This window comes from Andrena cerasifolii, chromosome 4 (assembly GCF_050908995.1).
Source record: "Andrena cerasifolii isolate SP2316 chromosome 4, iyAndCera1_principal, whole genome shotgun sequence".
NCBI lineage: Eukaryota > Metazoa > Arthropoda > Insecta > Hymenoptera > Andrenidae > Andrena > Andrena cerasifolii.
This window is the reverse complement of record NC_135121.1, coordinates 9,623,730-9,635,903: the sequence shown is the minus strand read 5'-3', so window position 1 is coordinate 9,635,903 and position 12,174 is coordinate 9,623,730. Positions and strand designations below refer to the sequence as shown.

Below are 12,174 nucleotides of genomic sequence, written 5' to 3'. Positions count from 1 at the left end.
GCGACCGAATGCGAATACCGAAATTCCTGGTACCTACCTAATCCTGAATCTAATTTTACCATTTTCTCCCAATAATCTAATGAACGTGGAAATGAGTGAGAGGCGAGGGGCCCATTAAGCCCGAATACCCTACTAGGCAGGGTAGCAAATACCTAGTCCCGATGGAGTACAACGAACGTAAGCTATCCTTGAACCGGTTACGAAGATCGATTATATGCCAGGCAGCGATCGATTGTGCTGAGCGGCTTAATCGCGGCCAGCGACAGAGAACCGCGGGCCTGGTATTAGGGGAGGGCCGATTAGGTGGCCCCCTTTCGTGTAACGTTATGCGGCCCCCCTGTCATCCGTAATCGTATTGCCATTTGTCGCAGGTCGGCTTTCTCAGTGACGCAACAAGAAGCCTCGTGGGTCGCGTCTCTGTCGATGCTGGGCGCGTGGTTCGGCGCTATGATCGGCGATTGGATAATGAGAAGGGGCCGCAGGTTGGCGCTCCGGGCGACATCCTTGCCTCTGGCTGCTGTCTGGATCCTTACGGGGATCGCGCCCTGCGTGGAGCTCGTCTACGTCACCAGCTTCATCGGGGGCCTTTGCTGCTCGGTCATCACCATGGTTGCGCAGGTATATACGCAGCCCTTGCTCCCGTATACTAGTTCTTTGATTCGTTCTTTGGAAATTGAAGCACCTACTTCTCGCTCAGGTGTACATATCAGAAATCTCGATGCCTGGTATCAGGGGCTGCCTGTCGGCGATGCTGAAGGTGCTCGGTCACGTCGGCGTGTTATTGTCGTACATAGCAGGCACGTACCTGAACTGGCGGCAAAGCGCGCTGCTGGTAGCAGTGGCCCCGTCGATGCTCTTTTTGGGCACTCTCTGTATACCGGAGACGCCGTCGTACCTCGTTCTGCATGGCAAAGACGACGAGGCTGCTAGCAGCTTGCAGTGGCTGCGCGGCGAGCACGTCGACATACGACACGAGCTGCAGGTAATTCTAAATGATTCCATCTTCCAGAAGTATCGAACGATTATTCAGTAGAGAAATCTGTATCTGATCTCCCGAAATATCCTTGCGTCACAGGTGATCAAGACGAACATCCTAGCCTCCAGAGCGAAGCAGTACGAGCTGACGTTCAAGAACAGCATGTTCACGCCACGGCTGTACAAGCCGATCGCCATAACGTGTGGCTTGATGTTCTTCCAGAGGTTTTCCGGAGCCAACGCGTTCAACTACTACGCGGTGATTATATTCCGTCAGACCCTGGGTGGCATGAATCCTCACGGAGCGACCATTGCGATTGGCTTCGTGCAACTATTGGCCTCTCTGTTGTCAGGTGTGCATCGTACACGCGTTGAGGGGCAATGAATTAAAGGACAAGTCCCTTAGTAATGTATCAATTGCTTTTGGAAACGTGTAACATTTCCTTTGTCTCTGCACACAGGGTTCTTGATCGATATCGTGGGCAGGCTACCACTTTTGATAGCCAGCACCGTGTTCATGTCACTGGCATTGGCGGGTTTCGGCAGCTATGCCTATTACATGTCGCAAACGCAAAGTCTAGGATATCCAGACGCCACGGTTGTTGGCCAGCACGACTGGATACCGTTGCTCTGCGTGCTCGTCTTCACAACTGCCCTGGCTCTGGGCATATCGCCAATTTCGTGGTTATTGATTGGCGAGCTCTTTCCCCTGGAGTATCGCGGCCTCGGCTCTAGCATCAGCACAAGCTTCAGCTACTTCTGCGCGTTCGTCGGTATTAAGCTCTTCATGGACTTTCAGCAGGTGAGACGTTTTAATCGCCACGAGATTGGAACGAGGGAATGTCTCATTGTCCGAATGGAACTCTATATCTAGCTACCCTACTGCCTCTTTATTACCGAGCACTCGTATTCAAAATATTCAAAATCACCCTCGAGCTCTACAGTTTCTTATAATCTACCTAACATCCAAGCTTCAAGAATTTACAAAGTACTAAAACGTAGCCACGAAACATGTTACAGACTTTGGGCCTGCACGGGGCCTTTTGGTTCTACGCAGCGGTAGCCGTGTGCGGGCTATGCTTCGTGGTCTGTTGCGTGCCAGAAACCAAAGGCAAACAGCTGGACGAGATGAACCCGGACTACGCGCAGGCACGGTAGTATAAGGCCTCGCTGACAGGGGGCCTGTCGAATCTGGAGAAGGCGAACAAGCCTCTGCCAGGAGGAGCTTATCCCAATCAGCACGATCCACGGGATCTATACAGCGGCAATCCGAACACCGATCTAGCCACCACTTCTCGCCAGCCGTGCAACGGCAGGAGCAGCCATCGCAAGCTGTCCGACTACTGCAGCATCTTTGCAGAGAAGACCAACAGGATCGGCAGGAACGTGGAGAGTTTCATGCAGTCCCGTGGATTCTTCGTGGCCCGTCGTTCCACGGACGAAGCCACTAGAGCTAGCTCCACCGTGCCGAGGAGCAACGGCGACGTGATAAGGAACGACTATCGATTCCCCAGTCGCCTGGACGAGGGGCACAACGATCCCGAGGAGAATCGTTATCGTTACGGTCGAATTGCAAGGGATCATCGCGACAGATCGGTCTATCCCAAGAACCCGTACCAAGAGACCAGCACCGAGGCAAATCACGCGGCTCGCCAGACAGAGCCGCTGCCAAGAAGAGCCAGACACCGGGATCACGTGGAAAGAAGCACCTGGGGGGACTGGCCGAGCGACTTCACCGGCTCTAAGCCGATCCTGAGGAACGGCATTAGCCATGCAAGGGTCGAGAGGCTTTACAGCTCCACCCTGCCCAGACGCAGCAGAACCATCAACTTCAGGGATCAGACTGGGGACTCGGTCGAACCGCGTCGCTGCTACCCGAAGAGCCTGCAGGACCTATCAGACCTCGAGGCAGATGACGCGATCCGTGGTATTGGCGTGACGTCGTTCCTGTCGCCGGGAAACAGAGCGTGGATGGACAACAGGCTGGACGACGGTAATCGACGTCGAAGGTACAGGGAGGAGCAACTCGAGGACGATTATCTGAGGTTGTACAGGAGCCTGTCGAGACTGGACAAGTACCCGCAAGGCGGAAGGTACGAGCCTGGACAGGTGCACTATGAACGAGAGTGCAGGACATTCGGCAAGGACACGGTCGCCTTCATTTACTACAAGACGTGTTACTTGTGATGCACGAAGGATCGTGATAAGGTCGATGGTTGGGGGGTATCCTCGTGGAGGGACGATCGTGACTCGTTGAAGCTCGATGGTTTGATCGGGACGCTTGTTACTATGCATTTTGTGATTAGTAGCTGGATCGCCGAGTGGGAATTGTCCTTCGAGAGCTTTAGAATACGTCCGGGTGGTAGGACGCTTCTTTGGGGAGTTAAAATCAGTTTGGAAGATAAGAGAATCTTGCTATCGTTTCTTTGGAGTAACGAGGAAAGTCGAACGCGTCGGTTTCCTTCGGGATGAGATCTCATTAGCCGTGAGTCTTTAGGTTACTAAGTTCCTTTTGGGTCGATTTCACACGCGTTAGTTGACGAGTCGATGGAGGCGAAGGACACTTGACTCGGATCATACGTATAAGATTGGTCAGAAAAGGCTCGCTCATTCGTATCCCTTCTCTTAACGTTCGCCGGGCAAAATGATATTCTAAAGACTCGCATCGTAATGGACGAGGTACAATTTGTACGAAGTAGCGCGTAGGTGAAGACGATAGGGGGTGTAACGTTAATTGTTTCTCTCTGACCAGTTTTATGCTCACTTTCGATACGTAATCGCGACGATATTAAGATCCACCCTTTAGACGACACGACTGAATCACGTGGCTCGTATTAGAAGATCGTCCTTGTATTTGCCTTGGAGCGAACGTTCAACTTCACATTTTCTGACCAACAATTCGCGTTTCAATTAGCCGTACGTTGTTTCCCGTGACTATCGGAACGGATCCTCGCGGGGACTAGCCTAGTTGCAAAGCACCTCGTCGGGGCAAGAAGAACGCTCTTCCGTGCAACGTGCCTTCCTCAGAGAGCACGAGCGTACAATAGACCTACCGATAATACGCAGCCTAAGCGCGCGTACGTAGACGTGTGGGAGAGAGGGACGGATCCTGATAGCCGTATTTAGGGGTAGGCTCGATAGACTGGTTCGTCGATTATGGTCGACGTTGTTTCTCTAAGCGCGTTAAGCGTTTCACGGTGATATACCTCGAGCGCCGTTTTCGAATCGAAGACTAGGAGGGCTCGAAAAGAACAATAGTATCGCGGCGAAACGTGCTTCACTTCTTCCATGAGCAAACCAAAATTCTGGTTCTTTCGCGCGTGCCGACTGATCCGTTAGAACTAGCAGCTAGTATCACTGGCTGAAACTGGGGGGCTGTAAAGGTTCGCCCGTTGCTCCCAGGCGAACCGAACCGAGGGCGCAGGTTCCCGCTAAACCGATGGATAGATAATGGAGCATTCTGTTCCGCGAACGATGCAGGAGCGACACGAGCTCGTCCGTATTCCATTCGACCGAGGATCGTAAAGCAGAACGACCGTTCAATGAAACGTTCATTACCTTTCCACCGATTTAACGCTATCGGGCGCGATAGATCGAGATGCATAACGCCGTTGTCTGACAAAAGGATGTAGAACGGAGAAATTAGAGGCGCCAGAGGAAATATTTTATGTCGAGGTGTATGGATATATATACTTGCGAGCGGGGAGGGCCTCGTTCTAAAGACTTAGCGCGAGGGGGCCATTGACTTAATGATGACAATATTAACTGTAGATACTATAAATACACGCGTACTATCTTTCATACTAAGTACCTACTGTGTAAATTGATTACTACTACTATTGTACATTATATACATATATATATCTGTACGAGCAACTTACGTAGACGCCGCGCGACTATTCTCGCTATGCGATTGCCGGCCAGAACAAACTTTGCGACAATACTACTAATCATTGCCAGGCTCGCGGAACGCGTGCACGTAGATGGACAATTTCGAAGTAAATGCTTATCGTGAGATCGTCTTTTTGTAATGTCGAGGGCAGTCGCGTCCTCCAATGATCCACGAATCTCGATCTCTCCAGTCGTGTATCTTCCTTCTTCATTTTTTGAAAGTAAATGGCTACGAATAGCTGGAATCGCGGCAAGTGTATTCTTTTTCTTTCAATTTAACGTGTGACATTAGTGGAGAAGGTATTGGATATTATGGAAAACAGGAGGTTTCGGAGCAGTGTTGAAATATTTGAAGGAAACACTGTGCGTACTATCGACACCATCGTGGATTAATTGGAGATTCGTCTGTCGTCGATGATCACGTAATTTTCTACAACTTTCGTCGGGATTAGCGTTCATTGTACCACGGACGCTTGTGCAATGATACCATCCAATCTCGAATTTGAGAGAGGAGTCTCGCGCCCCCCTTGCACGGGGCAAGGTGTTCGATGGAGGAAACGGCATTTGTATTTTGTATTTTTATATAGTTTGTAGAACGTCAGCGTCGACTTTGCAGAAACGATGTCTGCATCTGTGATCGAGCGCCTAGTCTTCACGGATGAAAATATTTCTTTCGAGTTACACGCTCCTTTCGTAGCTTCGTGTGTGTATCGTAGAACGAGAAGAGAGTTGGTTTTCGTGCGTGTCAATGTTAATTGGTAAATTCTGATATTTTTCTAATGATATTGTGGAATCGCTTTCGCCAGAGGGATATTTGATGAGAATTTAATTACGAAATTAAGTACGATCGGGGATCAGGGATGTTGCATTTAAGCATAAGTTTCCGCTTAATTTTCAATCGAAGTATGCGCAGTAATTAAGGCTTCCTTTCGAATTGGAGAATATTTTTTTCCGTGCAGCCTACTGGCAGGACTTCTTACATCTGTAATCGTTTACACCCGTGAGTCATATCCCTGCCATATCCGATATTCTAACGAAGAGTGCTGGCTGTTCGGTGTGTAGAAACCAAGAATCGTGTACTTAAGCGTTAAACGAGAAAGAAGATTAGTCACTTTTGTAGACAGTGATTACATTAGAAGCAGAATCCCTCTTAGTCTCTCTAAAAAGAATTCTACCCGTTCGATCTCGAAGGCGCGCGAAGCTCGCGCGATTGTATCATACGTAAATGTAAAGAAAAAAAAGGAGCTGGAAGTGAAACATATCTCTTGGATGCTAACGTGAAACCCATATTTTTCTTATCACTGTCTACAAATCTCAGCGAGAGCGCAGCACCCTCGAATCTCATATCTATCTAAATGAACCTTATAATGCTCAAGGGCTTGGACGCAGTATTGAATAAAAAGAAAATATTTTACAATTAAGTTAGCGCAGGTGCAATGCTCGTGAAACGAGTGCACGTAGGTTAAGGTATAAATAAGAGAAAGAATACTCCGGGATTCTATATATACATACACACAACTGTACAGAAAGATTATTCGACCATCGTAACGACTGTCTCTCGTTTCCCTTTAGCATACTGCGCCGAACAAAAGTACGTAGCTACCCCTCCAACTATATTCGAGACATCTACTCTACGCGTAGCCTGTTTCCCCGATTAATCGGAACACCCCTCTTTCGACTATATAGTAGCTAAGTTAAGCAGCAAGGTAACGTAACAAAATAAATAAAGTCTGCACTGTGCACTTTCGTGAATTGAAGGTTTCTCGTAATCATAGGCGTAGCGACTAGCGAGCCGAAAATCAGATTGTAATTGGTAACTATATTGCACGCGTAGTTAGGCTGTTGATCCAGGAGAATCGCGAGTCGTTTGCTAAGGGCCCTGGTGGATTTATCTTAGGAGGAACAAGAATAATTCGTTGAAGAGGGAACAAGGAATACTTAATTCTCAAATTCAATTCCTGAGTAGTCTTTAAAGATTCGCCAAGAACCCTAAGTTTCAGATGATACGGAATCACATCCAATGAACATTTCACCGTTAAGGAAACGACACTACGGCCCACATCAAACGCATCTCTATGCGCGTATTTGTACAGAGTCCTGTGTGTCGTGTGCGTGTGTATGTACGTGTACATCTGTATATACATGTACCGAGGGATGAGGATAATGGAGAGTCGCTTTTAGATGTGTGCAATCGGATTTACCTTCCTGCGGGAGGACATAAGTCGCCGAAGCCCGGAAAATCCCACATTACGCGCGAAAATATATATAGATATACATATTAACATTATATGGAAAAGAAATTGGATATCTAAAGAATCGGTAGTGCGATAAAGTGGTCGGAGGGTTGAAAGAGAAAATGGCAAGAACCGAGCATTAAAGACGCCACGGTCTGCGGAGTAGGCTATAAACACATATACATAATTATGTCTTCTATTCATCGACAATAAATTAACGCGAACTATTTACAAGTTTAACGACAATAAGAATAAAGGGGACACTCGAAGGAAGCGCTGGCCGTCACCGAAGAGGGATGTTCGAAACGTTGTAGGCACGTTAAAGAAGAGAATTATTCCGAGAACGTATTTTCCAAAAGCTGCATACATGTTAAGGGTACATAATAGTAATATAAATATACATATATTTGAGCTAGCCTGAAAGGGTCGCGCCTAGCTTCGCTTGCTAGATTTAATATTTTTGTAATGACGCTTAGGGGTAGGTTCGTTTGTACCTTCCAAAAGGGTGGGCGCGCCCGCGCGCCGAAATTCGATTGGGAGCGAGGCGATTGGCTCGCGACACTGCGGACAGCAGTGGAGCGCGTCACGTTCGGATTCGACCACCGTTCGAAATAGAATCGTAATTCTCAACTGTACGCGAATTCCAAGCTATAGGGAAACATAAAGTCCGACTTTCGGGGGAGCGAATTCGTGATTCTTCGATTATGGAATTAGGCCTCTCCTTTGCCAACTTTACGGGCGGTTAACCACTTCCTCCGATTACAATTAACTATATAGCCAAAATCTTTGATCGTTGAAAAGGCGCGAAGGATTCGTGTCGCTCGGTTATCGTGGCCGTCGAAACTGGCCGGGATCGTTAAGGATTGCGAGTATCCAACCAGTCGAATGAAAGTCGATCGAAGGAGGTACGAATAGCACAAAGCAATCCTGCCGACACGGTGGCGCGAAATCCGCATCGAAAGAGGCACGGGCGCGACTTCCGGCACGGGTGACACCGGCCGTCTGTGTTTACGTCTACGCATAAGTATGTACTTAAGTCGTTAATTCGATAGCCGTCTGCGTTTGTACCTCTCTAGGACTAATGAACGACTACAGATATGTGCGATAACGCTAAACGACCTTCGGCGGAACCAAACTATTGCGTGTTTGTATAGAGATCCATATACACCTACGTAAATGCCAAAAGAAAGCAGATATAATCGTGACAACAACTATCCGTTTTCTTATTCTTTTCCACCTAGCGATCCCTAAGACACGGCGTTCGAGAACTTCTTGTAACACTTTCGTAATAGATAAAGCGTTCCAGACTCCGCATTCGATGTGCAGTTGTTGAATAAAGGCGACGGGACTTTGCTACTTTCCGTCTTTCAATTTCCTCCGTGAGCGATACCGCCGTGGCCATCTGTGCCCGGGGAGCCGTACTACGCCCTACCCGATGCGAAACGCGACGTAGCGAGGATTCAATTTCAAAATGCGAAATCACTCACCCAACTGCGGCACGGACACGTACGTTTCGCAATCCACCAGGAACTGGCCGGTTTGCACCGCACCCAGGGCGACCACTCTCTTCGTCAGGAACTCGATGGTTTGGGGGCCGGTACGGTTTTCCACCATCGGGTACTGTTGCAATCTGACGATACACGAAACGCCGGTTACCAATCAAGTATCCGGCAGTAAGTAGTAACTGTGCCATTTACTGTAGCACATTTACTACAAGCAGATGCAACGGGGAGCACATATCGCGAGAAACGAATGAAACGTTTCACACTGTGGGATGATCTTTTAACTGTAACATGTGCCGAGCGCTCGACATAACCTCTAAACACCAGCAAGGTCGGCTAGCGCGAATAGTACGTGAAATCAAACAGCCAGGATCGGGAAAATAGTGAACGAGAACGACGATAAAGGATATTTCTTTTTTACTGTGGAATTACTTACACGGTAACACCCATGCTGTTTAGGGTGTTTTTCGAAGTGAATGACCAGCTCGCGGACACTACACTGGACGCTTGTCAAACCCAAAGACGCGCGTAACTTGAATTCGTTCCTGGCGCTGATGCTCGACTTGTCCGGGGAGCGACTGATGGCGCTGCGAGTCTAGAATATGGGGACCTCTGGAATATAGTGCCACAGACGAGGTATAGGATAGACCTATCACCCAATGCATTTTTCTGTCACCGGTTTGTGGGGTCCCAGGATCCTATTACCATTTTGGCGTCACATGCAACGTTACCGGTGAAGTTTCGAAAGAAATTGTAACGCTACGCGTACTGGGAATTAGAATTCAACACGTATAAAATGAGGTCATTCGAAACCCGCGATTTATAAATGATTCTGTGAGAGTAAGAATTTAAAGGTCGTTTCATAAACGTATTCCGTGCAACGACAGAGAAAGAAGAATCACAACAAAACAAGAACACATAAACAAGAACACATAAACAAGAACACATAAACAAGAACTCTAAACAAGTCAAACGTAAACAAGCACGCACACACCTTTCAGTATTTCACCATTTCAGAGTAGTTTCTGAGTTGGACGCTGTTCATGAGCAGATGCCACTACATTCAGTCACAGACGAGGTATAGGACCTCGTCTGTGATTCAGTCCTCAAATTATAGGTCGGTAACACAGTTATGTTCGTCGACACGAACATCCATAAGGTGATAGGTCTATCCTGTACCTCGTCTGTGATAGTGCTTTGCTTTGCCACCATTTGCCCCAACTGTGTGTGGTCGAGTGTTCTGTGTGAAGAATATGAAGATTTTTTTTAATACATACCTTAGAAAAGTTTTGAGGTTAGGATTTATTCTGGATCCTAAGATTCGATATTCGTAAGATGTGGTCTTCCTCTCTAATTGTAAGTATACGGAGTCTTGTTTAACCCTTCCTTACAGACACGAGCTTTCCGAAGGCTAAGTTTGATGTAACTTAATTAATTTACTTTTTATGCTCGATGCAACTGCATCTCTCAGCCAGTAAGTTCAATTTCGCTGACTGTAGCATTAACACTGCATTTATAACAGGACCTTCGCGATTAATACTGTCAAATTTGTACAAATAGCATGGTCAAGGCAGTAACCGCGCGAATGGTGATGTATTCAAATATGAACTAAGATGGCGTCGTCGTGAAGCTCATACGTAACGAGAGATGGCGTTGCGGTACTTTCGAGAAGCCTTCGGAAAATGGCGATTCCTGTTATGACACGATCGAAAGCATGGCTTTATTGTTGACGTTTCGCCGTTTCTGAACTTATCTTTAGCGAAAGATGTGCGCGATAAGGTTTCGCGTACGTTCCCGCGACCGAGTTTCCAGACCTCGAGGCGAGACAGCGACCCCGGCGTGCTACGGGGCATTTTAAGAACAAGGTAAGAATAATTCGCACTCTGCATGCTGGATAAGTCGAGGCAGCGATCGAACGTCGATTCCTATCCGTGTTTGGGCATCCATGCCGGTCGTGCGGTTTATTTCAAAATACGTGACATCAATACAATAGATAATGCAATCGTATGCAATTCGTGCGCGATTCGTATGCGCTTAATCGACCGTTGAAATTATAATGTACCGCGAAATGAATATTACAAGTAGCTTCGTCCGAGGAATCGAGGTTGCTCCTCTATTTGAATGCGACCATTCACGCGCCAGTCGCCATTAGGCTGCGTCAAATTTACCGCGGGAAATTTTCGTTATTTGATACGGACAAGCAATTAATTCTACACCGATGTTCCAATATATTTAGTATGAGCCTGGGTGGGGATTTCTTCTGAAAATCTAACTAAAATCTATAATAATTTTGTACCAGCTTTCGTCTTCCAGGGCATCTGAAATCCGTCATCTACCATTATATAACACTCAAGATGCATGTCACGATTTCACAAGTATTCATTACAAAAGGGAGCCATTACAGAGGTACAATTAATTTCAAGTCGATCGTTTCCCGATCGCTCGATACCACTCGCATACCACCGGCTCCCTGCATCTCAACCCAGAAGCTGAAACCAACCCGCGGACGCTCGTCAACGCAAAGGGTTACTTTGCCCCGCGTTTTCATCGTCAAGTGCCGCCTCTTATCGGCGGTGTTTACGCGGCAAAGGCGCGCCACGCATCGGAAAGGGACTTTAATAAAAACCTTGCTCGGTGCTCGGAGGGAGAAAGAGAGAGAGAGAGAGAGAGGGGGAAAACACAAGAGCGCGGCAAAGGAAAAGGGGACAGAGCGTTTGAAATACGGGTCATGCCGATTAAGCGCTCCGGTTTCTGGGCTGCGTTAAAAACCGTGCTGGCGCACAAGGTCTCGTTTATTGGAACCGCGCGACCGGAATTGACCTTAATCGCTCGTCTTTTTCGGCCATCTTCGCCGGGATTCCGCGAAACTGCGCCCGTTCCTGCGTTTCGCGAAAGTTACGCGCGCGACCGGCGTGTGGCTCCGGTGACGAATGCATCGGGCAAGTTTAGGAACGCCACTTTCCTTCGCTCCCTTCAGGAGTTCGAAGCGAAAAGAAATCCCATCCATTTCACTTTTCCGCCGAATTCATTCGTTTCCCGAAGTGGGGCTGATTGGGGACGTTTCTCGTCGATTTTGCGGAAACTTGCTACTTGGGTGAAAGCTGATCGAGATTCATGAACGAAATCTGTACCCGTCTCTTTAGGGTAAATCCGGGAGACGCGGTCGACCTAATATAAAATGATTATTAAAACTAATACAGATATTACTTATTTTATCAGAACAAACCTAATATGTTCAGAATTTTATGCTGATTCAGAAAAACTGTTCGATATTTGCTTCAATATTTACTGTAAATCGGGTTAAAAACTGAAGTCATGATCACCTCTACTGAGGTGCCGGGAGAGATGGTTCTCGTCGTTGACAGAGACCACTCACATAATTATTCATGCAGAAATAACAAAGAATAAAGCAAAATTATTTATGAGTGAATACAGCTACAGATTCATTGATATTTAATTTGTTTATGCTAAACAAGTAAAGAACACACCAAAGAAAAAGTGAACTAAGTACCTGTCGGCAATTAGCAAGGCAAATGAATACAAAAGTGAATGAATAAAATAAATAAACAAAA

At 47.2% G+C, this 12,174-nt stretch overlaps 4 protein-coding genes across 5 annotated transcripts in view; 3 read left to right on the top strand and 1 right to left on the bottom strand.

Annotated features, from left to right (window-relative positions):
* Positions 1-2,134, top strand: part of LOC143368512 (facilitated trehalose transporter Tret1-2 homolog) — a 70,007-nt gene extending 67,873 nt beyond the window's left edge. For both annotated transcript variants that reach the window (XM_076811310.1, XM_076811311.1), the window contains exons 4-8: positions 372-618; positions 698-982; positions 1,076-1,328; positions 1,437-1,777; positions 1,996-2,134. In XM_076811310.1, the coding sequence (XP_076667425.1) occupies positions 372-618; positions 698-982; positions 1,076-1,328; positions 1,437-1,777; positions 1,996-2,133 (1,264 nt within the window). In that variant the 3' untranslated portion in view covers position 2,134. The remainder of the gene's footprint in view (positions 1-371; positions 619-697; positions 983-1,075; positions 1,329-1,436; positions 1,778-1,995) is intronic.
* LOC143368515 (mediator of RNA polymerase II transcription subunit 20-like) overlaps positions 1-9,195 on the bottom strand; it is a 101,466-nt gene extending 92,271 nt beyond the window's left edge. Inside the window, exons 1-2 of the mRNA XM_076811314.1 lie at positions 9,039-9,195; positions 8,588-8,730 (exon numbers count right to left, since the gene is read on the bottom strand). Of these exons, the coding sequence (XP_076667429.1) occupies positions 8,588-8,730; positions 9,039-9,052 (157 nt within the window). The 5' untranslated portion in view covers positions 9,053-9,195. The remainder of the gene's footprint in view (positions 1-8,587; positions 8,731-9,038) is intronic.
* Positions 2,134-8,456, top strand: LOC143368514 (uncharacterized). The gene is made up of 2 exons (XM_076811313.1): positions 2,134-3,183; positions 3,235-8,456. The coding sequence occupies exon 1, from the start codon at positions 2,374-2,376 to the stop codon at positions 3,160-3,162; it is 789 nt and encodes a 262-aa protein (XP_076667428.1). The 5' UTR covers positions 2,134-2,373; the 3' UTR covers positions 3,163-3,183; positions 3,235-8,456.
* A 1,120-nt stretch (positions 9,196-10,315) lies between the features above and the next one.
* The window catches only part of LOC143368543 (uncharacterized), a 98,235-nt gene continuing 96,376 nt past the window's right edge, over positions 10,316-12,174 (top strand). The window contains exon 1 of the mRNA XM_076811365.1: positions 10,316-10,467. The gene's annotated coding sequence lies outside the window, so the exon portion shown is untranslated. The remainder of the gene's footprint in view (positions 10,468-12,174) is intronic.